The sequence below is a fragment of the Siphateles boraxobius genome, unplaced genomic scaffold, assembly GCF_051911475.1.
Source record: "Siphateles boraxobius isolate OS27281-9 unplaced genomic scaffold, OSU_SipBor_1 76, whole genome shotgun sequence".
NCBI lineage: Eukaryota > Metazoa > Chordata > Actinopteri > Cypriniformes > Leuciscidae > Siphateles > Siphateles boraxobius.
The window spans coordinates 2,993,154-3,020,902 of NW_027509204.1; the positions used below are offsets into that span (position 1 = coordinate 2,993,154).

Genomic DNA, 27,749 nt, shown 5'->3' on the forward strand with positions numbered 1-27,749 from the left:
TAGTGTGTAGCTTAATGTGTAGTTTATTGTGTAATGTAGTGTGTAGTTTAATGTATAATGTAGTGTGTAGTTTAATGTGTAATGTAGTGTGTAGTATAGTGTGTAGTTTAATGTGTAATGTAGTGTGTAGTATAGTGTGTAGTGTAGTGTGTAGTATAGTGTGTAGTTTAATGTGTAATGTAGTGTGTAGTATAGCGTGTAGTTTAATGTGTAATGTAGTGTGTAGTATAGCGTGTAGTTTAATGTGTAATGTAGTGTGTAGTGTAGTATAGTGTGTAGTTTAATGTGTAATGTAGTGTGTAGTATAGCGTGTAGTTTAATGTGTAATGTAGTGTGTAGTGTAGTATAGTGTGTAGTTTAATGTGTAATGTAGTGTGTAGTTTAATGTGTAATGTAGTGTGTAGTGTAGTATAGTGTGTAGTGTAGTATAGTGTGTAGTGTAGTGTGTAGTATAGTGTGTAATGTAGTGTGTAGTATAGTGTGTAGTTTAATGTGTAATGTAGTGTGTAGTGTAGTGTGTAGTATAGTGTGTAGTTTATTGTGTAATGTAGTTTAATGTGTAATGTAGTGTGTAGTATAGTGTGTAGTTTAATGTGTAGTATAGTGTGTAGTTTAATGTGTAATGTAGTGTGTAGTGTAGTGTGTAGTATAGTGTGTAGTTTAATGTGTAATGTAGTGTGTAGTATAGTGTATAGTGTAGTGTGTAGTATAGTGTGTAGTGTAGTGTGTAGTATAGTGTGTAGTGTGTAGTTTAATGTGTAATGTAGTGTGTAGTGTAGTTTAATGTATAATGTAGTGTGTAGTTTAATGTGTAATGTAGTGTGTAGTTTAATGTGTAATGTAGTGTGTAGTGTAGTATAATGTGTAGTTTAATGTGTAATGTAGTGTGTAGTTTAATGTGTAATGTAGTGTGTAGTTTAATGTGTAATGTAGTGTGTAGTTTAATGTGTAGTATAGTGTGTAGTTTAATGTGTAATGTAGTGTGTAGTATAGTGTGTAGTTTAATGTGTAATGTAGTGTGTAGTATAGTGTGTGGTGTAGTGTGTAGTATAGTGTGTAGTTTAATGTGTAATGTAGTGTGTAGTTTAATGTGTAATGTAGTGTGTAGTTTAATGTGTAATGTAGTGTATAGTATAGGGTGTAGTTTAATGTGTAATGTAGTGTGTAATGTAGTTTAATGTGTAATGTAGTGTGTAGTGTAGTGTATATTTTAATGTGTAATGTAGTGTGTAGTTTAATGTGTAATGTAGTGTGTAGTTTAATGTGTAGTTTAATGTGTAATGTAGTGTGTAGTGTAGTGTGTAGTTTAATGTGTAATGTAGTGTGTAGTTTAATGTGTAATGTAGTGTGTAGTTTAATGTGTAGTTTAATGTGTAATGTAGTGTGTAGTGTAGTGTGTAGTTTAATGTGTAATGTAGTGTGTAGTTTAATGTGTAATGTAGTGTGTAGTTTAATGTATAATGTAGTGTGTAGTTTAATGTGTAATGTAGTGTGTAGTGTAGTGTGTAGTTTAATGTATAATGTAGTGTGTAGTGTAGTGTGTAGTTTAATGTGTAATGTAGTGTGTAGTTTAATGTGTAATGTAGTGTGTAGTTTAATGTGTAATGTAGTGTGTAGTATAGTGTGTAGTTTAATGTGTAATGTAGTGTGTAATGTAGTGTGTAGTTTAATGTGTAATGTAGTGTGTAGTTTAATGTGTAATGTAGTGTGTAGTTTAATGTGTAGTTTAATGTGTAATGTAGTGTGTAGTGTAGTGTGTAGTTTAATGTGTAATGTAGTGTGTAGTTTAATGTGTAATGTAGTGTGTAGTTTAATGTGTAATGTAGTGTGTAGTTTAATGTATAATGTAGTGTGTAGTTTAATGTGTAATGTAGTGTGTAGTGTAGTGTGTAGTTTAATGTATAATGTAGTGTGTAGTGTAGTGTGTAGTTTAATGTGTAATGTAGTGTGTAGTTTAATGTGTAATGTAGTGTGTAGTTTAATGTGTAATGTAGTGTGTAGTATAGTGTGTAGTTTAATGTGTAATGTAGTGTGTAATGTAGTGTGTAGTTTAATGTGTAATGTAGTGTGTAGTTTAATGTGTATCCAATGTTTCTTGGATTTATGTAGATCACATTTTTCTTTTCAGAGCAGATATACGGTTTTTTATGTAAAATTTAATAGCCAACCAGTCCCTCTGTTTTAGGGCTTCCGGCTCAGATTTGAGGCACAAATCGCAGGCAGCCTTTCCTGGAACACGACAGGTTTCAATGAAGTGCATCATCTGTTTTTCAACTGCATCAACCTCCACCTTCTGCCAATTCTTTTTCTTGATTGGTTTGCGACCTAAATGAGAATGAAATTACTGAACTTGAAATCAGGACAAATTTATAAAGTTTTGCTGGCATTCTCACAACCCAATAACCAAACCCATAAATGAATCAGCTGTAAAAACAATTCCTTTACATTAAACTGAGTTCTTCACTACAAATACTGTTAGAGAACAGTAGCACCGTTTCAGTTAATCAGATAATTCACACAAGTCACTCACCACTTTTTGGAGATAATTGGATCGTTTGAGATTTGTTCTTTGGTAAGGGTGGCAAGGGTGACAAGGGTGACCTCACCACACAATCTGTTTAATTAAAAAAATAACAAATATTGCATGTGAGCCTATTGTGATTTGTAGTCTTCATAAGTATACAGTGCCTATAGAAAATCATCATACTCTGTTGAAATCCTTATCTTTTGTCACATTACACCCTGGAAATGAAAATGTATATTAAAATTTTTATTAAAAAAAAGCCCTTTGAAGCGGCACTGAAACTGTCATTTGGACCTTGAACCGTTTGGTCCCCACTGAAGTCCATTATAAGGAGAAAAATCCTGGAATGTTTTCATCAAAAACCTTAATTTCTTTTCGACTGAAGAAAGAAAGACATGGACATCTTGGATGACATGGGGGTGAGTAAATTATCAGCAAAAGTTTTTTAAAAAGTGAACTAATCCTTTAAAGTGTAAGTTGCAGGTTAATTTTTTTTACGAGATAATGCAATGTGCTTAAAGATAAGAACCGCCCACCATTGTTTTGTATGTTTTTTATACCAAAATGCTGAATATAATATGAAAAGTTGGTACTTTTTACAGTGGTTTTTAGCACTCCCCCTCCCTTCCGCTAAGCTGGGCGTGACGTCATATCAGGGACTCCAAGCGGCAAGCGTCTAACGCAAGCTTTCTTTTTAGATTCAGCAGCCGTTATGAATAAAATAACTCAATTGTAAACATACTCGTGTGTGCTGGCTTCATGGCCTGCCGGAAATGAGATTAAGCTATTCGCAAAACAAACGGGCATGCGCCATAACCAACCATAGACTGTAAAAAAATACCAGGATGCTGCGTGAGGCACGTTAGATTTGCCGGTCGCGGGTCGAGCTTCTCCACTAAACTCCAAAACGCGTTCACCTCACGGCAGCACACCTCCACTGCTGATTCCATTGGGTGGCATAGCACATACAAACACCTGTCTCTGTTTCTTTCTGATAATGAGCATCGCTAATTAGTAGCGTTTTAGCACAGGCAATATATCGCGTTCTGTCAGCAGATGCCAGCAAAAGCGCCATTGTGTCTGTGCATCTCTACAGCTCTGATTAGGACTAACGTTACTAACACCATGTAAGTAAATAATGTCTTCAGTCGTTGTCCCTCCTTGCTATTCTACATGACGGCAAGATTTTGAAAAGACTTTGGCTTGTTCCCTAATGTTATCCGGGTTAGCTCCAGGGGCTAACCTAGGCTAGCTCTAGCTACTCGCCAGGACACCTGACCAACCCTCCACTCATTTTCCATACACCAAGCATTTATTACTCTTTGAGGGCCATGGTTTCTGGCAATTTCCTCCCCTCTCTCACGCCTGACTGGTTCAAAATTATAAGGCTGTGGTCCATCAAAGATTTGATGGTTTTCCACCTCCTCGTTCTCCATAGTCAAGCCAAAAACAGAGGTACTCTAGCAGAGTATGGGTTGCGACTCCCTGGTATGACTAGGGGTGGGGGAAAAAATCGATTCTTAGATGCATCGCGATGCGGACGTGGACGATTCTGAATCGATTCACAAATGTCAAAAATCGATTTTCAAAAAAAAAAAAAAAATTTTTTTGTAGATATGTAGCCTATTTATAATGACGTAATATTGACGGAACGCAAAAGACGGAACTCTGAAGCGCGGAAGTACAGTGCCCGGACCGTCTGTCTGTGGCGTGCGCACATAACAGAGACGCGATGGCTGAGCGCGAAATCCAAACACCCTCCTCGTTAAAAGCTGACGTGTGGAAATATTTTGGCTTCTATGAAGTTGAAGGGGGAAAGGAGCTGGACAAGAGCCACACTAGTTGTAAGCTTTGTAGAATAAAACTAAAATATTTCAGCAACACGACAAATATGAGAAGCCATATGACACGTTTCCACCCAGAGGAGGAAAAACACTCGGCTGTACCGGAGCCGTTTCTCTCTATGGCTCTGGGCTGTACCGGTGTTCAGACGATTTCTGCTGCCTTGTCGAAAAATGCTACCCAAAAGCGAATCGATCACAGATAATGTTGATTCATTCTCTATTGTTTCCATAATGGTGTAAATCTCACAATATTATGACATCGTTTTTTCATTTTAATCAGGGTAAGTGTATGGGGGGCATATTTTGATATTTTAAATGAACTAGCAATTATCACATTTGATATAACAAGTAAAAATGATATTATTATATGAAATAAAATCATAATAAAATTCGAAGTTAAGAGTACAGTATAATGTACTGTTTTTATTTTTAAAACGGTGTGAAAAGTAAAAATTATCATCAAATATTCATCTTTGACCTGTCAAAGTTTCCTACAAGTCTCCACAGCAAGGATGCATAGATTTGTGGGCGTGGTAAGCAGAAGAAAAATGAGTCTGTACATGCGCATAACCGGTAAGTAGCACATCTCGATGGGTAGCATGAATCGTCAGAACACCTGTTGTTGTTATATTATTAATTTACTACAAGTATGCTGCTAGTTCAGGCACACATTTATTTTCCTGTTGGTTCTTTGCAATGTTAATAAAATATATTGTACGTTAATTCTTTATGGGGCATTACTTTATACTTTTAAAGCAAAGTATTTATATTCACACACACACGAAGATTCAGATAATCGCTTTAGAATCGAATCGCAGGCCTCTGAATCGTAATCGAATCGTGAGGTGCCTAGAGATTCCCACCCCTAGGTATGACGTCACAGTTACTGTAAAAAACACGCTACCTTTGAAGAAACCCCAATAAATGTTATTTTAACGCATTTTAAGACAGAAATGTTTAAATATATACATATTGAGCACTTTATTTACACATTAATTGATTGTGGTGGTTAACCTGCAATTTACACTTTAATAAAGAAAGAGAACATTCCTTTTTGATAACCCAAATTCTGTTAAAAGAGCAGTAACAACCATATTCAAATTCAAATCATATCTTTCTGGAAGCAAATACCTCAGACAGGAAAAACTGAAGCAGACATGCATCTACAAGTAAAGCAAGTATTGAATTAGATACCTGGCATGTTCTCCTCCTGTCTGGCCTCTTGGATTTCTTTGTCACACAGGATTGTCTCTAAAATAAAAAAAGGCAGGTAACAAAGCCATCCCAGCGCTATTCAGAGTGTACTGGAAAAACAATATCTGCATTTTCTCATATTTGTCTAATAAAAAGGCATTGGTACCATTTGGGGCGATGTTGATATCATCTAGGGACATTCCTTTAAACTCTGATAAACGCCCCTGCTCAAGTGCCATGAGAATCTTGCTGATCTTCGCAAGCTGGAGAGTGCCCTCAGGTAAACGATAGAACTGGCGATGGACCCTGATGTCATGGCCAAGGAAATCTGCCAGTTGGTCAAGCTCGGTGTCATTGAGATTCAGTACCTTTGAGAGAGTTGCAACATGCTTCCTGAGCTTTGTAGAGGTGAGTGAGAGAGGGTTCTTGGCTCCACAAGCTTTCACAAAGTAGCGAATGCAATCTGACCCTCTGTAGTGGGACACTGCATATGGCCTTGCAAACATGTACAAATTGTTATCAGCCACTCCACATTCTCTTCTCTTCTCCACAAGCAAATGAAGGGAATCCACCATCGCAGGGGTTAAGAGCACAGGCACCTTCCGCCCTCTCTTACCTCTTATTTCAAGTCTCACAAAATGCTTGCAGAGACTTTTCTCTAGCTCAGAGAGAGCTACATTAACATCTGCATGAGGTTCTGATTGGTCTCTTAGGATGAATGTAGAAACAAGCATTTTGGAGACTTCCCCTTCTCTACGCCTGTTGAATAAAATGACTTGTGCCAGAGTCACTTTTGTCAAGTTAGCCCAGTTGGAAGATGAGCACTCTGATTTCAAGTCACTGTAAAACTGCCGCTGCTTGTCATCCAGGTAGCAATGCAGAGTTTTTACATCTTCTGTAAAAGGTAACAGCTGTGGGGAATTCCACTTGGACTCTGTGAGGCCCTGTAAGGCTTTGGCTGATATAAGCTCATTCCACCTGGCATCATACACTTGACGAAAGCAGCGAGCCGCTGTTGCACCATCACTATCACCTTTCATCATTGCATCGGTTTCAAGGAGCATGGACACATTTTTCAGTCCATGTCCAAGCTTAAGAGCAAGTGATGCGGTTTTGTATTTGCTAGTTTCCTCGTTGAAACCCGCTGTGTGTCTTACTGCAGTAACTGCTAGCATGAAGTTTTCTGGTGTGACATAATCTTTGATAGTTTGCAGTGGTGTGACCTCTCTACCATGTAAACACAGCCGACCAAGCTCCCTCAACTTTTGACGAATATATTCATGCTTGCTGACATCGGCTCCAAGCCTGTTATATAGATGTTTTCCAAACTCCATGATGCAGTGATCATTTTTTACTTCAAGAGAGATATCATCTTGTGTCATGTTGTTCACCATCTTCCAAACACTTTCACTAACCGCAGAGGGTGCCGGTTCAGCAAAAGCACAGAGGGATTGGACTCTAGTTTTTCCAGGTTTAGATTTAACACAGCTAGGTTGGAATTTACAGCTTTGCATGTGTCTCCAAAGCACTCTTTTCATAAACAACCCTTGACAGTACACACAGTGAAGGAAGTCTTGACCCTCACACTTTTTTTTTGGTTGTTTAAAGGGAACAAGAATTCCAGACCCTGTTTTTATTACTTCAGCATTATGTGCAAAGTTTCCTTTGTTTCTCAGAAATTCAAGCTGCAATTTCCTTTGATGGGATCCCTTTGGAAAACTCAATGCTCTTGAAACCTCAATCTCATTTAAGTGAACACGCTCCAAGTGTCTAGATATTTTTTGGACCGCTGAGCTACAATATAGGCAGTACTGTCGCTTGTTGTACATTCGAGATCCATTGCTCTTTCTGACGACAGCAGGAACAAGTACTGATGCATCGCCAACTGTTGTTTTACCTGATGTGGTGCTGTCAGGAGCATTATGTTGGCTTTGTGTAATAGCAGCAATTCTGGAGGTTTTGAGAGGTGTCTTGAATTTGAGCTTGCATGGAAGTGAAGAACCAACTGTTGGATCAGCTCGACTTTTTAATGATAGTTCTTGGCTCATGTTACTATCTGTACTATCCCCACTTGTGGATGGAACATATTCTTCTCCACTGTCCTGGCTTGATTCACTTAGTTTTTCAGATCCAACAGAAATCTTCTGATTACCCTATTAAAACATAATAACAAATAAGCTACACAACACACAACTAAGTTTGTCCAATACAACAGGAGTAAAAAAAAATTACCTTAAAATGTCTCAAATCAATTTGATAATTCGATTGACAAGTGGATGGAAACTTGGCTATTGATGCAATTTGTTGCACTGATCATGGGTAATGCATATTATAAAACATTTTCATAGTAAGTGTAGATTTTCATAAACAACACTAATCAAGGAACATACATTCTTACAAATCATGCCTTGCACTATGGGTGCTTACCAAAATGTTTCTTGACTTCCTAAGTCTTGGCACAATTTTACGTATGTTATCTTCCTCCTCATCTGTACTTGAGTCAAAACTTTCTGGACTGTCAAAAAGCTCTTCAGACCAATTAAGAGTCTCCTCCATCTTAAAAACAATGAATGAAATGTTACAATTTCACAGATTCTGAGGAATAATTCTGTTTGGTGAAATCATGAATAATTTACAAATAAAAATATAGAGCTAGAGCATGTACATGTTTAAAATGTACATGACAAAGCAAAGCTGTCAAAGAGGCAGGTGTTTTGTAAAATGGCATGTTCACACAATTTCACCACATAAAAACATTGGACTTGACTAATGGAGAATAATTCTAAATCGGGATCAAGCATGCCTATAAATAGAACAACTATCTGTAAAAATGCTGCCTGCCTTACCAGAGTGCTTTTAGTCCTAAACTGTGGCACATTTTCTCTTTCCACAGTACTTTTACTACTGAGATGCTACAAAGGAGAAACAAATTATAAACAGCATGACATCTACTAAAAGTGCAGTTTTGTAATGAAAACAATAGATAAATGAAACATTTAAAGCAAATCGGAAAAAACCAACCTGTATGCTGCTAGATGGTAAATCTGAAGAAAAATCTGGTCCAGAGCTGACTTCATCAGAGTCTGTGTAGTCAACTAAAGAATTCATTGGTTTCTTTGTAACCTGTATGAATATAGAATTGCAATAACAAATGTTTTACAAAAAAGAGAACTTGTAAAATGGTTATAAATCTATACATTTAGGATTACCGTAAAACTTAAAGGTATAGCGGAGGATCTTTCCGAATATTAGAGAAGATCCGCCCTCTCCAATTTTTTTAAAAATGCACATGCGCAACACTATTTGCTCCCGAGAGGTAACGCCTATTAAACGTGTGCACGAGAGAGACATGATATGCAATGGAGAAGTAGCTTGTTGCATTTGTGTAATAAATACTATGGAGAACACATTGGAATTATCGAAAATGAACACACAAGGTTTTAGAATATTTCAGTGTGATACCATTTACCATTTGGTCATAAGGCTAAGGCTAGACAAATTGAGATGTTTAACGTGTCTACGCGGTGCATGACTTGTGCCAGGTCTGGCATCGCTAATCATAGCTTACATTAACTTTTACTAGCAGTGATTTTAAATGGATTTCTCCAAATAGCATGACAAACTTTACCTGTCTAGTAGAATCTTCGCGACTGCGTCATCAGTGTGAAGCCCAACCTGTGCTTTTAGCGCACGCCAGCGTGTGAAATATTCACCCAAAATAACTCTGGTCTTGTTTCTCTATTCAGCGGCCTTTCTCTTCTTATCATACCCTCAGCCATTTTCAAAGGAATGGCTGAAACCGTAACTCATCACACATAATACACCTGAAAGTGTGCATGCGCAGAAAGCGAAAACTACATAGGGACGAGCACGTACGACGGCCTTACGTAAACATATCACCAGAATGATTGACACTTAGGTGGACCAATAGTATAGGCTACCCACCCGGAAAAGGAAAATCCTCCTCTATACCTTTAATAATAACTTAAATAATAGCCAAGGCTTCTATTTTCCCAAATCGCCGATATGCACCGGCTTGTATTTGAGACAGGCGTCTATATGAGGCAGGCCTTTAATTTTGTGTTGAGATGTTGTTCATTGAGTGTAGGCCTAGAGATAACCATCCAAATAGCATGGGCTGATAGACGGAAAGCATGACCGTAGGCGGTTACCACATTATATCACGTTTTATTTATAATTCGAATGTGTTTAACAAATCAGTTAATGTAAGAATTAAGGTGGTCGCACACCGGACGAGAAGCGCAGCACCGCGTCTAGGACAACTCGAGGTATCGCACACCGGACACGCACACTCTCAGTTTATGCCCAGCAATATTTTTATGTTTAAGGACATTATGAAATTAAGATAATGTCTGTACTATGTTATGATTGTACTGTAAAATTAAATAGAATCGTTGCTAAGTCCGCAGTCTGAACACTTTACCTCGGACCGTCCGTTAACAGAATTAATTGAGAATTTCATAATACCTTGAGTTGTAATAGATGTGGCGTGTCACCTATACATATTCATCGAGCCTATGAACTTGTTGCCCGAAACACATCAGCAAGAAAGAAAGAAGGCTACCCTGTAAAACAACTGCAATCATGTGATACAAAATGACCCAAATGACACATCCCTAACATCATCATCACCGCGATCCTCGCTTGCGCAAACAGCTCCCTCCCTAATGCGAAGGGCTCTCTTGCATGCGCAATCTGCACCATATAACTGGCTAAAACAGACGATCTGACGGGTTTTAGAAGATTAAATACAACCCGAAACTAAAAAACAGACCAGGCCTCTATTTGAGACTGGCCTTTATTTATCCAAATCTGCAGCCACACGAGGCGTGTAAAAGAGACAGGCGTCTGTTTGGGACACGGCTATTATTTGAAGTTATACGGTATTCTAATGCTCAAAAATAAAGATGTGCTTATGATTGAAAAAGTGACATAATTATATATGTAAAATAATAATAATCACCATAACTGTCCTAATAGAAAATCTCCTATGCTGTCAGTAACAACCAACAATGACATTCATGGGATTTAGGTCATAGGCACGCAGCGAAAACATTTGTGACACCAAATCATATTTTTGAGCCAGAAATTAAAAAAGTTAGTAGCTCAAGTAACACCAGTGGAAAAGGTTAGTGTAGAGCCCTGAGACTCACCTTCAGAATTGAAGTAGGGGAAACCTCATTGATGTCTTGGACCCTTGTGTTGGAACTTTCCATCAGTTTCTGGTCGCTGTGTTCAAAGGCCACATTGGTAAAATGCTCACCATCAACCTGTAACATGAATTACATTAAATAATTGTGAAATCAAACCCTAAAGCAATAAACTCATGAACAACAATATGTTTGTACTCATTAAAACACACATGACAAATTCATGTGCAAAATCAGATGCGTTTAATCATCAAAAGACAATGCAATTCAATGCATTGATTTTTAACAGAACATTGAACAATCTAGAAGACTTTTATCAGCCATATTGATATTCGGACCCCACAAGGGTAGACCAGTGTATGTGTGTATAAACATGTACTCATACACTAACATATGATCAAGTGATGGACGAACTCTGTCATTACCAAAAGCAAATCCAATTAAAAGGATTGTTTCATGTTACAACGACAAAATGGATAGGAAATAAGAAATCTAGAAGACTTTTATCAGCCATATTGATATTCGGACCCCACAAGGGTAGACCAGTGTATGTGTGTATAAACATGTACTTATACACTAACATATGACCAAGTGATGGACGAACTCTGTCATTACCAAAAGCAAATCCAATTAAAAGGATTGTGTCATGTTACAACGACAAAATGGATAGGAAATAAGAAATCTAGAAGACTTTTATCAGCCATATTGATATTCGGACCCCACAAGGGTAGACCAGTGTATGTGTGTATAAACATGTACTCATACACTAACATATGACCAAGTGATGGACGAACTCTGTTTTGGGCAATACTAAAAAAGACAACAATTAAAGTGATTTTTTTCACATTACAAGAACAATGAATAGGAATTAAACAGTTTAAAGAAGATTTTTACCCCAAATGTCATACATGGTTCCCACAAGGGTGAACCAGGAAAGTGTTTTTTAAACTACACAAACACTGAAGCAAATACAAAAAACTAACTTGTGCCCCTGTACAAGATAAGTAACATTAATCTAGAATATGAGTGCTGCTTCCCTCTGGAATGGTGAAAGTGTATTGGCGTGTTCACCAAACAAGACTCACCTTCAGAATTGAAGTAGGGGAAACCTCATTGATGTCTTGGACCCTTGTGTTGGAACTTTCCATCAGTTTCTGGTCGCTGTGTTCAAAGGCCACATTGGTAAAATGCTCACCATCAACCTGTAACATGAATTACATTAAATAATTGTGAAATCAAACCCTAAAGCAATAAACTAATGAACAACAATATGTTTGTACTCATTAAAACACACATGACAAATTCATGTGCAAAATCAGATGCGTTTAATCATCAAAAGACAATGCAATACAATGCATTGATTTTTAACAGAACATTGAACAATCTAGAAGACTTTTATCAGCCATATTGATATTCGGACCCCACAAGGGTAGACCAGTGTATGCGTGTATAAACATGTACTCATACACTAACATATGATCAAGTGATGGACGAACTCTGTCATTACCAAAAGCAAATCCAATTAAAAGGATTGTGTCATGTTACAACGACAAAATGAATAGGAAATAAGAAATCTAGAAGACTTTTATCAGCCATATTGATATTCGGACCCCACAAGGGTAGACCAGTGTATGTGTGTATAAACATGTACTTATACACTAATATATGACCAAGTGATGGACGAACTCTGTTTTGGGCAATACTAAAAAAGACAACAATTAAAGTGATTTTTTTCACATTACAAGAACAATGAATAGGAATGAAACATTTTAAAGAAGATTTTTACCCCAAATGTCATACATGGTTCCCACAAGGGTGAACCAGGAAAGTGTTTTTTAAACTACACAAACACTGAAGCAAATACAAAAAACTAACTTGTGCCCCTGTACAAGATAAGTAACATTAATCTAGAATATGAGTGCTGCTTCCCTCTGGAATGGTGAAAGTGTATTGGCGTGTTCACCAAACAAGACTCACCTTCAGAATTGAAGTAGGGGAAACCTCATTGATGTCTTGGACCCTTGTGTTGGAACTTTCCATCAGTTCCTGGTCGCTGTGTTCAAAGGCCACATTGGTAAAATGCTCACCATCAACCTGTAACATGAATTACATTAAATAATTGTGTAATCAAACCCTAAAGCAATAAACTCATGAACAACAATATGTTTGTACTCATTAAAACACACATGACAAATTCATGTGCAAAATCAGATGCGTTTAATCATCAAAAGACAATGCAATTCAATGCATTGATTTTTAACAGAACATTGAACAATCTAGAAGACTTTTATCAGCCATATTGATATTCGGACCCCACAAGGGTAGACCAGTGTATGTGTGTATAAACATGTACTTATACACTAACATATGATCAAGTGATGGACGAACTCTGTCATTACCAAAAGCAAATCCAATGAAAAGGATTGTTTCATGTTACAACAACAAAATGAATAGGAAATAAGAAATCTAGAAGACTTTTATCAGCCATATTGATATTCGGACCCCACAAGGGTTGACCAGTGTATGTGTGTATAAACATGTACTTATACACTAACATATGACCAAGTGATGGACGAACTCTGTTTTGGGCAATACTAAAAAAGACAACAATTAAAGTGATTTTTTTCACATTACAAGAACAATGAATAGGAATGAAACATTTTAAAGAAGATTTTTACCCCAAATGTCATACATGGTTCCCACAAGGGTGAACCAGGAAAGTGTTTTTTAAACTACACAAACACTGAAGCAAATACAAAAAACTAACTTGTGCCCCTGTACAAGATAAGTAACATTAATCTAGAATATGAGTGCTGCTTCCCTCTTGAATGTTGAAAGTGTATTGGCGTGTTCACCAAACAAGACTCACCTTCAGAATTGAAGTAGGGGAAACCTCATTGATGTCTTGGACCCTTGTGTTGGAACTTTCCATCAGTTCCTGGTCGCTGTGTTCAAAGGCCACATTGGTAGAATGCTCACCATCAACCTGTAACATGAATTACATTAGATAATTGTGAAATCAAACCCTAAAGCAATAAACTCATGAACAACAATATCTTTGTACTCATTAAAACACACATGACCAATTCATGTGCAAAATCAGATGCGTTTAATCATCAAAAGACAATGCAATTCAATGCATTGATTTTTAACAGAACATTGAACAATCTAGAAGACTTTTATCAGCCATATTGATATTCGGACCCCACAAGGGTAGACCAGTGTATGTGTGTATAAACATGTACTCATACACTAACATATGATCAAGTGATGGACGAACTCTGTCATTACCAAAAGCAAATCCAATTAAAAGGATTGTTTCATGTTACAACGACAAAATGGATAGGAAATAAGAAATCTAGAAGACTTTTATCAGCCATATTGATATTCGGACCCCACAAGGGTTGACCAGTGTATGTGTGTATAAACATGTACTTATACACTAATATATGACCAAGTGATGGACGATCTCTGTCATTACCAAAAGCAAATCCAATTAAAAGGATTGTTTCATGTTACAACGACAAAATGGATAGGAAATAAGAAATCTAGAAGACTTTTATCAGCCATATTGATATTCGGACCCCACAAGGGTTGACCAGTGTATGTGTGTATAAACATGTACTCATACACTAACATATGATCAAGTGATGGACGAACTCTGTCATTACCAAAAGCAAATCCAATTAAAAGGATTGTTTCATGTTACAACGACAAAATGAATAGGAAATAAGAAATCTAGAAGACTTTTATCAGCCATATTGATATTCGGACCCCACAAGGGTTGACCAGTGTATGTGTGTATAAACATGTACTTATACACTAATATATGACCAAGTGATGGACGATCTCTGTCATTACCAAAAGCAAATCCAATTAAAAGGATTGTTTCATGTTACAACGACAAAATGAATAGGAAATAAGAAATCTAGAAGACTTTTATCAGCCATATTGATATTCGGACCCCACAAGGGTAGACCAGTGTATGTGTGTATAAACATGTACTCATACACTAACATATGATCAAGTGATGGACGAACTCTGTCATTACCAAAAGCAAATCCAATTAAAAGGATTGTTTCATGTTACAACAACAAAATGAATAGGAAATAAGAAATCTAGAAGACTTTTATCAGCCATATTGATATTCGGACCCCACAAGGGTTGACCAGTGTATGTGTGTATAAACATGTACTTATACACTAACATATGACCAAGTGATGGACGAACTCTGTTTTGGGCAATACTAAAAAAGACAACAATTAAAGTGATTTTTTTCACATTACAAGAACAATGAATAGGAATGAAACATTTTAAAGAAGATTTTTACCCCAAATGTCATACATGGTTCCCACAAGGGTGAACCAGGAAAGTGTTTTTTAAACTACACAAACACTGAAGCAAATACAAAAAACTAACTTGTGCCCCTGTACAAGATAAGTAACATTAATCTAGAATATGAGTGCTGCTTCCCTCTGGAATGGTGAAAGTGTATTGGCGTGTTCACCAAACAAGACTCACCTTCAGAATTGAAGTAGGGGAAACCTCATTGATGTCTTGGACCCTTGTGTTGGAACTTTCCATCAGTTCCTGGTCGCTGTGTTCAAAGGCCACATTGGTAAAATGCTCACCATCAACCTGTAACATGAATTACATTAGATAATTGTGAAATCAAACCCTAAAGCAATAAACTCATGAACAACAATATCTTTGTACTCATTAAAACACACATGACCAATTCATGTGCAAAATCAGATGCGTTTAATCATCAAAAGACAATGCAATTCAATGCATTGATTTTTAACAGAACATTGAACAATCTAGAAGACTTTTATCAGCCATATTGATATTCGGACCCCACAAGGGTAGACCAGTGTATGTGTGTATAAACATGTACTCATACACTAACATATGATCAAGTGATGGACGAACTCTGTCATTACCAAAAGCAAATCCAATTAAAAGGATTGTTTCATGTTACAACGACAAAATGGATAGGAAATAAGAAATCTAGAAGACTTTTATCAGCCATATTGATATTCGGACCCCACAAGGGTAGACCAGTGTATGTGTGTATAAACATGTACTCATACACTAACATATGATCAAGTGATGGACGAACTCTGTCATTACCAAAAGCAAATCCAATTAAAAGGATTGTTTCATGTTACAACGACAAAATGGATAGGAAATAAGAAATCTAGAAGACTTTTATCAGCCATATTGATATTCGGACCCCACAAGGGTAGACCAGTGTATGTGTGTATAAACATGTACTTATACACTAACATATGACCAAGTGATGGACGAACTCTGTATTGGGCAATACTAAAAAAGACAACAATTAAAGTGATTTTTTTCACATTACAAGAACAATGAATAGGAATTAAACAATTTAAAGAAGATTTTTACCCCAAATGTCATACATGGTTCCCACAAGGGTGAACCAGGAAAGTGTTTTTTAAACTACACAAACACTGAAGCAAATACAAAAAACTAACTTGTGCCCCTGTACAAGAAAAGTAACATTAATCTAGAATATGAGTGCTGCTTCCCTCTTGAATGTTGAAAGTGTATTGGCGTGTTCACCAAACAAGACTCACCTTCAGAATTGAAGTAGGGGAAACCTCATTGATGTCTTGGACCCTTGTGTTGGAACTTTCCATCAGTTCCTGGTCGCTGTGTTCAAAGGCCACATTGGTAGAATGCTCACCATCAACCTGTAACATGAATTACATTAGATAATTGTGAAATCAAACCCTAAAGCAATAAACTCATGAACAACAATATCTTTGTACTCATTAAAACACACATGACCAATTCATGTGCAAAATCAGATGCGTTTAATCATCAAAAGACAATGCAATTCAATGCATTGATTTTTAACAGAACATTGAACAATCTAGAAGACTTTTATCAGCCATATTGATATTCGGACCCCACAAGGGTAGACCAGTGTATGTGTGTATAAACATGTACTCATACACTAACATATGATCAAGTGATGGACGAACTCTGTCATTACCAAAAGCAAATCCAATTAAAAGGATTGTTTCATGTTACAACGACAAAATGGATAGGAAATAAGAAATCTAGAAGACTTTTATCAGCCATATTGATATTCGGACCCCACAAGGGTTGACCAGTGTATGTGTGTATAAACATGTACTTATACACTAACATATGATCAAGTGATGGACGAACTCTGTCATTACCAAAAGCAAATCCAATTAAAAGGATTGTTTCATGTTACAACGACAAAATGGATAGGAAATAAGAAATCTAGAAGACTTTTATCAGCCATATTGATATTCGGACCCCACAAGGGTTGACCAGTGTATGTGTGTATAAACATGTACTCATACACTAACATATGACCAAGTGATGGACGAACTCTGTCATTACCAAAAGCAAATCCAATTAAAAGGATTGTTTCATGTTACAACGACAAAATGAATAGGAAATAAGAAATCTAGAAGACTTTTATCAGCCATATTGATATTCGGACCCCACAAGGGTTGACCAGTGTATGTGTGTATAAACATGTACTTATACACTAATATATGACCAAGTGATGGACGATCTCTGTCATTACCAAAAGCAAATCCAATTAAAAGGATTGTTTCATGTTACAACGACAAAATGAATAGGAAATAAGAAATCTAGAAGACTTTTATCAGCCATATTGATATTCGAACCCCACAAGGGTAGACCAGTGTATGTGTGTATAAACATGTACTCATACACTAACATATGATCAAGTGATGGACGAACTCTGTCATTACCAAAAGCAAATCCAATTAAAAGGATTGTTTCATGTTACAACAACAAAATGAATAGGAAATAAGAAATCTAGAAGACTTTTATCAGCCATATTGATATTCGGACCCCACAAGGGTAGACCAGTGTATGTGTGTATAAACATGTACTCATACACTAACATATGATCAAGTGATGGACGAACTCTGTCATTACCAAAAGCAAATCCAATTAAAAGGATTGTTTCATGTTACAACAACAAAATGAATAGGAAATAAGAAATCTAGAAGACTTTTATCAGCCATATTGATATTCGGACCCCACAAGGGTTGACCAGTGTATGTGTGTATAAACATGTACTTATACACTAACATATGACCAAGTGATGGACGAACTATGTTTTGGGCAATACTAAAAAAGACAACAATTAAAGTGATTTTTTTCACATTACAAGAACAATGAATAGGAATGAAACATTTTAAAGAAGATTTTTACCCCAAATGTCATACATGGTTCCCACAAGGGTGAACCAGGAAAGTGTTTTTTAAACTACACAAACACTGAAGCAAATACAAAAAACTAACTTGTGCCCCTGTACAAGATAAGTAACATTAATCTAGAATAGGAGTGCTGCTTCCCTCTGGAATGGTGAAAGTGTATTGGCGTGTTCACCAAACAAGACTCACCTTCAGAATTGAAGTAGGGGAAACCTCATTGATGTCTTGGACCCTTGTGTTGGAACTTTCCATCAGTTTCTGGTCGCTGTGTTCAAAGGCCACATTGGTAAAATGCTCACCATCAACCTGTAACATGAATTACATTAGATAATTGTGAAATCAAACCCTAAAGCAATAAACTCATGAACAACAATATCTTTGTACTCATTAAAACACACATGACCAATTCATGTGCAAAATCAGATGCGTTTAATCATCAAAAGACAATGCAATTCAATGCATTGATTTTTAACAGAACATTGAACAATCTAGAAGACTTTTATCAGCCATATTGATATTCGGACCCCACAAGGGTAGACCAGTGTATGTGTGTATAAACATGTACTCATACACTAACATATGATCAAGTGATGGACGAACTCTGTCATTACCAAAAGCAAATCCAATTAAAAGGATTGTTTCATGTTACAACGACAAAATGGATAGGAAATAAGAAATCTAGAAGACTTTTATCAGCCATATTGATATTCGGACCCCACAAGGGTAGACCAGTGTATGCGTGTATAAACATGTACTTATACACTAACATATGACCAAGTGATGGACGAACTCTGTCATTACCAAAAGCAAATCCAATTAAAAGGATTGTTTCATGTTACAACGACAAAATGGATAGGAAATAAGAAATCTAGAAGACTTTTATCAGCCATATTGATATTCGGACCCCACAAGGGTAGACCAGTGTATGTGTGTATAAACATGTACTCATACACTAACATATGATCAAGTGATGGACGAACTCTGTCATTACCAAAAGCAAATCCAATTAAAAGGATTGTTTCATGTTACAACGACAAAATGGATAGGAAATAAGAAATCTAGAAGACTTTTATCAGCCATATTGATATTCGGACCCCACAAGGGTAGACCAGTGTATGTGTGTATAAACATGTACTCATACACTAACATATGATCAAGTGATGGACGAACTCTGTCATTACCAAAAGCAAATCCAATTAAAAGGATTGTTTCATGTTACAACGACAAAATGGATAGGAAATAAGAAATCTAGAAGACTTTTATCAGCCATATTGATATTCGGACCCCACAAGGGTTGACCAGTGTATGTGTGTATAAACATGTACTTATACACTAACATATGACCAAGTGATGGACGAACTCTGTTTTGGGCAATACTAAAAAAGACAACAATTAAAGTGATTTTTTTCACATTACAAGAACAATGAATAGGAATGAAACATTTTAAAGAAGATTTTTACCCCAAATGTCATACATGGTTCCCACAAGGGTGAACCAGGAAAGTGTTTTTTAAACTACACAAACACTGAAGCAAATACAAAAAACTAACTTGTGCCCCTGTACAAGATAAGTAACATTAATCTAGAATATGAGTGCTGCTTCCCTCTTGAATGGTGAAAGTGTATTGGCGTGTTCACCAAACAAGACTCACCTTCAGAATTGAAGTAGGGGAAACCTCATTGATGTCTTGGACCCTTGTGTTGGAACTTTCCATCAGTTTCTGGTCGCTGTGTTCAAAGGCCACATTGGTAGAATGCTCACCATCAACCTGTAACATGAATTACATTAAATAATTGTGAAATCAAACCCTAAAGCAATAAACTCATGAACAACAATATGTTTGTACTCATTAAAACACACATGACAAATTCATGTGCAAAATCAGATGCGTTTAATCATCAAAAGACAATGCAATTCAATGCATTGATTTTTAACAGAACATTGAACAATCTAGAAGACTTTTATCAGCCATATTGATATTCGGACCCCACAAGGGTAGACCAGTGTATGTGTGTATAAACATGTACTCATACACTAACATATGATCAAGTGATGGACGAACTCTGTCATTACCAAAAGCAAATCCAATTAAAAGGATTGTTTCATGTTACAACGACAAAATGAATAGGAAATAAGAAATCTAGAAGACTTTTATCAGCCATATTGATATTCGGACCCCACAAGGGTAGACCAGTGTATGTGTGTATAAACATGTACTTATACACTAACATATGACCAAGTGATGGACGAACTCTGTCATTACCAAAAGCAAATCCAATTAAAAGGATTGTTTCATGTTACAACGACAAAATGGATAGGAAATAAGAAATCTAGAAGACTTTTATCAGCCATATTGATATTCGGACCCCACAAGGGTTGACCAGTGTATGTGTGTATAAACATGTACTTATACACTAACATATGACCAAGTGATGGACGAACTCTATTTTGGGCAATACTAAAAAAGACAACAATTAAAGTGATTTTTTTTCACATTAAAAGAACAATGAATAGGAATTAAACATTTTAAAGAAGATTTTTACCCCAAATGTCATACATGGTTCCCACAAGGGTGAACCAGGAAAGTGTTTTTTAAACTACACAAACACTGAAGCAAATACAAAAAACTAACTTGTGCCCCTGTAAAAGATAAGTAACATTAATCTAGAATATGAGTGCTGCTTCCCTCTTGAATGGTGAAAGTGTATTGGCGTGTTCACCAAACAAGACTCACCTTCAGAATTGAAGTAGGGGAAACCTCATTGATGTCTGGGACCCTTGTGTTGGAACTTTCCATCAGTTCCTGGTTGGTGTTTTCATAAACCTAAAACATGGATTACAGTCAATTCTTTAATCATTGCTAAAGCAACCAATAGTTGTCCAACTCTGCTAGGAAAGTTAGTACCTGTTGTAATATTACAATGGAAAAGATGACAACAAAATTCTAAGTAACATTTTTTTAACCTATACGTTGTAATATAGTATACCTTACCCTCCAAGGCCAATCACTTCCTCCATAATCATATGTGAGTTCATCTCCTCTCTCTATGTTTTGTAAAGCAAACAGGACTAGATGTGGCTTTCCGTCTGCAACAATTTTTTTCATCCGGCAGTTAGGATTAAAATGAGCATCATTGACCAGCCTCCCTAATGATGAATTTTCCACAGCAGCATCAATGCTAAAAGAAGCCAAAAACAAATGATAAATACAAATAATTTAGAGGACCTAAAAGAATAAAGCCCTTTCTATAGCTCAACATAAGCTTGAGATCAAGGTCACAAGATTTTTGTGTGTGGTTGAATCAAATCCTGAATTTCTTGTGGTATGTATAGCAGTGCTTATTTTGTAAATTCAAAGGTCCCGGAACACATAGACCAGCGAGAGGGAGAAGGATTCGTTTAAGGAACACGCCACATTTTTCAACTCCCCTAGAGTTAAACAGTTTTACCGTTTTCAAATCCTTTCAGCCGATGGTAGCACTTTTAGCATAGCTTAGCATCGATCATTGAATCGAATTAGACCATTAGCATCTCTCGCAAAAAAAAAAATGACCTAAGAGTTTCGATATTTTTCCCATTTAAATCTTGCCTCTTCTGTAGTTACATTGTGACCTAAGACTGACGGAAAATGAAAATTTGCGATTTTCTAGGTCGATATAGCTAGGAACTATACTCTCATTCCTGCGTAATAATCAAGGAACTTTGCTGCCGTACCATATAAGCAGCAGGCGCAATAATTATTTTGACGATGCTCCTGACTTATTTTGCCGGGCAGCTGAGAAGAGAACGCACCACCTGAACACACAGCACTTACTCACATTCTCCGTGACCGTTCTTCATTAGTTTACCATCTCTGTCAGTCATATCAAATACTTTGTTAGACAGAACTGGTTAAAAAAAAAAAAAAAAAAATATTTGTATGTGAAAAAGTAAAGTGTTTGCTTTTATATTATTTGTAACAGAAAAGGCAAACAATCAGGCTAAAATACTTTCTCATTTACCGTCAACATTCAGCAAATGCGCATCTACATCATTTAAACAAATCTCTGAATATCTAATAAACATTTAATTTCACAAACCTTGCAGATTTAATCGAATCCAGCTGTGGTCTCTTGTGAAGTGTGCATCTGTAGCTGCATAAACGTGTTACTGTGAGTGACGATGCGTGCGAGTGAATGCGAACAGAAGATCAGCTTCACAGGAGACGCGATCGAAACACTTTAAATCCTTAATTTTAAAATATGCTGTGCCAGTTGCCCACTGTCTCATAAGAGATGCACCTATTGACCGGCGTGTGACCGGAACCGGCAGATTTTCACGTGATCGGCCATGAGCAGCTTCCGGCCGGTCAGTCTGACATATGCCGATTTTATGCCGGTCAAATGCACTCGGGCGCTGCATGATTAACGTCGCGCAACATCAGTATCACATGTGCACACGGAATGCACATGTAGGAAACCTCGTGAATTATGGCCATTTTACACCGCAAGTGTGAGCGGTGTGTATTTTTTTCGGCTTGCATGTTAATCAATGAGTGCATACACACCGGGAGCAGGAGCAGCGCGGGAGCAGCAGTGAAGCGGTTTCGCCACCGTGTCTATTTTTGCTGCGCTGCTCATGCTCAATTAAAGTGAAAGCACACTTTTAATGGACAAAAAAAAGGATTTAAAAGTGCCCAAAATGCACAGAATTTGCACGTAGTGTGTTTTAACAAGAACTGGAGTAGGCCATGTCAGAAAAGAAAATGAAGACTCTTATTTATATAAAATATTTATAGAACAAATGCAAATCTTGATTGTTGAACGCACACATATTATGTCGAAATAACGACATAACCACAACAACCGTAGAATTGTCCTGGTTTGAGACTGTAGTAAGTGGATCATTGTCACCAATTTGGTCACTGATTCCCCAGTCTGAGAGAGCAGAGTTTTTATCAGGGTTTTTGGTACGTGCGATTTTTCAGAATTCAGCAGGTCGTAAAATCGTGTCGTATATCACTGCCTCCGTAACAATTTTCGGATAAATTCACTCGTAAAGTGTGCGTGGATTTAAAATGAATTCAACGTAGAAGAAATGACTTTTTTTGGTGCACATTCCAACACTTAAAGGAGAACTCCGGTCAATTTTAACATTGAGCTAATTTTTTTGTACATTTGGAGTGCTGTCAGTACAGAGAACAACGACAAAAATCGGTGTCATCCTCTTTTTAAAATGTGCACCCTGTTGACTTCAATGGGGCAAGCAAGTTAAACCTGCGTTTAGCCTCTTAGCATCCTTGATGTGTCATTACAAGTGCACAGCCATGTGAGTGAGTTTATTTAGAGTGAACACGGTGAATCTGACTGCAGTAGATGTGAAAGATATTAATAAAATTGATGTTAATTCAGCGAGCGAAAAAAACTGCATTTACCTCCTGTTTTCGGTCGAAGTCCACAATAGTCGATTGTCGAGTTCACGGGCACGATCATTGGTAACTAAGCAATGCAAGAGAACGCGCATGAACTCGACAATCGACTATTGTGGACTTCGACCGAAAACAGGAGGTAAATGCAGTTTTTTTCGCTCGCTGAATTAACATCAATTTTAATAATATCTTTTTAATGACAAAAACTAAATTGTTCTTCAGTTATCACAACTGGTTATAATACTGGTTATTCAATTAACATATTACTGTTAATAAACTCCAAATTGATCCATATTAGTGCTGGGCGGTTTGACCAAAAATTTATATCACGTTTTTTTTCTCCAAAAATAATGCCGGTTTATGACGTTTTTTTTTTTTTTTCATGCATAATCAGGTGTTCTAAGCATTTTCTACTGGTTGAGAGAGGAATTACTGCAGTAAACTGACTTAGGATGGTCTTAGGATAGTCTATTTTACTGTCATTAGTGAATATTGTAGAATAGAATAGCGCCCAGTATAACCTAAAATTGTTATTTCTTAACATTCTAATAACGTTCTTATAACCAGGAAATAACGTTAATACAACGTTTATATAACAGGAGAATTGAACGTTCTAATGACGTTTGAATGATGTTCTTATAACCAAGCAAGAGCGTTAATACAACATCTAAAAAACTACGTTTTAGAAATAACGTTTTTATAACTTAATGGGAACGTAATGAAAACGTTCTTATAACCTAAACTTGTTATCTGGGGAAGAGGAGAGATTCGCGATTGCACTGAACACGTTTTAAGTGCAGGATTCTCTGAGCGAGCCCAGAGGAAATAGACCTATTCTTACAAGAGCAGCGTGTTATCTTCCGTGTGCGAGCAGAGAGTTTCGCGCTCGCGCATTATATTAATGTACTTTCGCGCTACAATAGTGCGCTCTCGACATTTGACAGGAAAATAAGGCCATAGTTCTGCAGCATCCATCTTCCCTGTATCGTCACACCAGAGCACTGCTTCACCCTCGCCTCGCTAGAAGTGCAACATTGTAAAGGAAGGTGTCACTGTCTGAAACAGTGTCGCGCAGCATAACGGTCGTTCCGAACGTTGCGTAATTAAATACATCGGTATGGCGGTATATTAAAAATTAATATCATAACAAAAATATACACCGGTTTTCGGTATGAACCGGTATATCGCACGCACAGCACTAATCCATATCGTGATACGTAGCGTGGCTTTAGTATCGTGATGCGCATCGTATCGTGATATTGTTGGTGATACACAGCCCACACGTATATAAAATATCGGCCACCCTGCTTTCTAAGATATCGGCATCAGCCATCAAAAAAACAATATCGGTCGACCACTAATGTACGCTATTGAAAAAGTAACCTGTTTGAATGCGGACTAGATTCTTACCACCATTGTTTGCCATGCCAGTAGAAGTCAAACATAAAAACTGCCTGTGATGGATGATACTTCTTCCTCCTAGCTTGAGACTCAGCAGAGTCTATCCTTTCTCCTCGGTACTCCACAACAAAATCCCCTTTTAGAAATGGGGACAGGGCAAACACTCCACGACCTATCAACATAAAATGCATAAAGATCTCACATCTGATGTGGCAAAAATGCAAGTGCACTGTGTAACCACTATTATTGACGATAAAGGCTATCTAAATTCATTGTACAAAAATATACATAAATAATCCAGAATTGTGGTAAATCAAATATTTTGTAAAATATTTCATATTAAACTTGCCTTTTATTGGATTTATGTGTCGTGCCTCCAAACAGCACGTGTTGTCTGTGGCACTACGCACATACTGCAGTGCTACACCTTCCGGTTTTAGTCGCAACCTCTTCCGAATTACTTCCTCCTGTGCCGAATAATTTAATTGCACTATTTAGGCTATAACGAATTATCACAATTATGTGATACACCAAAAAACAAATTAGTTAGACCAAATTAGATATTCCAGGAACTTTATGCAACTCCATTGTGTATGCATAGAAGTTTGAGATTGATTCTCACTGCGAGTTGCCTATTTTACAAGAATAAAAATACTTTTTCAGCAAGTAAAGTTACTCAAAAGAATACACAAAGACAGTATACTGTATTTTGTCATTCAACTACTCAATACAGCAACTACTTGAACAGTATTTACCTTGTGCATCTGCATTGCCAGGGCAATTACTTCAAACCTGTTGACAAAAAAACTTGTTAAAAATTATTTTTGTGCAGTTGAAACATTTAATCTGATGTGACTCACAGAATGACCATCCTCAAATCACTATTTTTAAAAACATTTTTTTTTTTCCATACCACTGTTTAAAGACCTCTGCAAAAATCTGAATCATCCGGGACTGACATTAGTGCTTGTCCACTTGTCCGGAACAAGTATACAAATAAAAAAAAAATTAGAATGGTGTGTGATCCAAAAAGTAACCGGTTGTACCGGAGCAATTTTATATTGGTTATTCTAAGGGGCTGATCACTTATCCAAACCAGGTAATTTCACTAATTAAATTTAAATAATTGTTCTGAATTTTTGTAAACGCTATTTTATTTTTATGTGTAGACTAGATTTAAATGTGTAAATACAGCTGGCAAAATGTAGGTTTATTTTATTTTAATTTCCAGGGTGTATAATGTGACAAAAGGTAACGATTTTGACAGGGTATGATGATTTTCTAATTTTTTTACTTTAAAGTTTTGTCAAACATATTGCACAATAATTTTAGTGACTTGCAGATGTTGTAAATTTTATTTTGCTTCACATTGAATTTAATTGGTGCTTTTAATAGAAACTGCCAATTTCATGACAGCCCACTTGTGAAAAAGTTCTTAATTTTCAGAATATCAAGTGAGATATGGGTTTAAGAATGTGTTCTGATCTTGGCTGATTTTTTTTAAAAAGCGTACCTCTTCTAGAAAGGGTGGATCCCACAAGTGATGTCCCAGTCATGGGGTCTCACAAAGTAACAAAAACAAGGATGTGTGTGTGTGTGTTTGTTTTTATGGGCTGAGACATGAAATTGAGTTGGCTATTAATTTTTCTAGATGGCCTTAATTTCCCGGCCAACGACCTTTGTGCTATCCCAAATAACAAGCATGTTTTTATGGAGCTAACTTTTCTGTTTAACCATATATTCTGGTTTCGTCATGACACGGGAGAGTAATATTGCTTGTCTGAAGGACAAGTAGACAAATTTAATGCCAATGCCATCATGGTCAATTGATATGGTCTTTAAGAGCAATATTTTTTTCAATAACTCAATATTTAGTAATGTTAGACCCTAGCTACGTAGTAAGCTAACGTTAATAACACTAGCAGGCAGACAGTAAGCTACAGTTATAATGCTAGCTTGCGGCTAGTAAGACAATAATGCTAACAAGCGGCTAAGATAAAAAACTAACGAATGCCAAGGCTAATACGTTCAAACTGTACATTTTCTTTCATACGGATTACTTAAACAGAGAATATTTGTTTTGATATGATTTACATTTAAAAATGGAGACTTCAAACTTCGTGAAGAAATAAGTTTCATGTATGTGTGGCAAGCATTCACCGAGTTAGAGAACATTCTGCGTCACGTTTCAAAATGAACTTCATATTGAGAGAGACGACAGAATGCACATGATTATTTTCTTTATTTTACGAAAAAAACGACATGTTTTTATAATGAGTGTACACAAATAAAAGACATTTAGCAGTTTGTATGCAGTTTGATGTATAACACTTGCCTGTATGACAAGAATCGACAGAGTTATTTGATTTTCTTTTGCACTGATAAGAAAAAATGCGAGACATTCGCGCCGCCGCCATTACCGACCCACGGGGTAATGGCGCTAACGAAAACCAGTAGGCTACTAATAAGTTAAAATGTTAGCTAAAGGCTACTAACACTAACGAAAGCCACGGCTATAACGTTAGTATTGGCCCGTTTTGACCGCAGAAACGTTAACGTTACCCAGGAACTAGGGACTTTTGGTGGTTCAAATGTTAGCTAGTGATAATAACGCTAACGTTGGCAAAGTTACTTATCTACTTTCTATAAAATAAATTACTGCAAATGTTTTTTAACGTAATCTAGGTTATTGCTTTCGTCATTATTCATAAGCATAGGTGTCACAAACGTGTTATTCGGTGAATTACCTTATATTCCAATTTAGAGATTATTCCCGCGTTGACATTTTTCCCTCGTGGAACCTTCCGACCGCCAATTATCCTGTAAACGTCATGGTATCCAACGTCCTCAACACGACATCCAACCCATCCAACGTCGTCATCATCACGACACTTCACTTCAAAAGATGTACTGTATGCCGTGTGTACTGACCCACGTGACAAACAAGCTTGC

At 36.8% G+C, this 27,749-nt stretch overlaps 1 protein-coding gene across 1 annotated transcript; it reads right to left on the reverse strand.

Moving 5' to 3' along the window:
- Positions 1–2,110: 2,110 nt before the first annotated feature.
- LOC143724578 (uncharacterized) lies at positions 2,111–27,687 on the reverse strand. The gene is made up of 21 exons (XM_077217744.1): positions 27,545–27,687; positions 25,553–25,589; positions 25,147–25,264; positions 24,807–24,969; positions 20,982–21,168; positions 20,724–20,813; positions 19,641–19,757; positions 18,179–18,295; positions 16,337–16,453; positions 15,255–15,371; positions 13,603–13,719; positions 12,711–12,827; positions 11,819–11,935; positions 10,737–10,853; positions 8,584–8,685; positions 8,409–8,474; positions 7,990–8,118; positions 5,729–7,715; positions 5,563–5,619; positions 2,531–2,614; positions 2,111–2,325 (listed from the first exon to the last, which is right to left on the reverse strand). The coding sequence occupies exons 2-21, from the start codon at positions 25,565–25,567 to the stop codon at positions 2,111–2,113; spliced, it is 4,149 nt and encodes a 1,382-aa protein (XP_077073859.1). The 5' UTR covers positions 25,568–25,589; positions 27,545–27,687.
- Between the last annotated feature and the right edge of the window lie 62 nt (positions 27,688–27,749).

What these genes read in the sequence shown, in the direction of transcription:
- LOC143724578 (XM_077217744.1), bottom strand. An exon ending in CCCCTACTTCAATTCTGAAG is followed by an intron (nt 10,854 to 11,818) that starts GTGAGTCTTGTT and finishes TTCATGTTACAG; the next exon opens with GTTGATGGTGAGCATTTTAC. An exon ending in GGAAGTCAAGAAACATTTTG is followed by an intron (nt 7,716 to 7,989) that starts GTAAGCACCCAT and finishes ATGTTTTAATAG; the next exon opens with GGTAATCAGAAGATTTCTGT.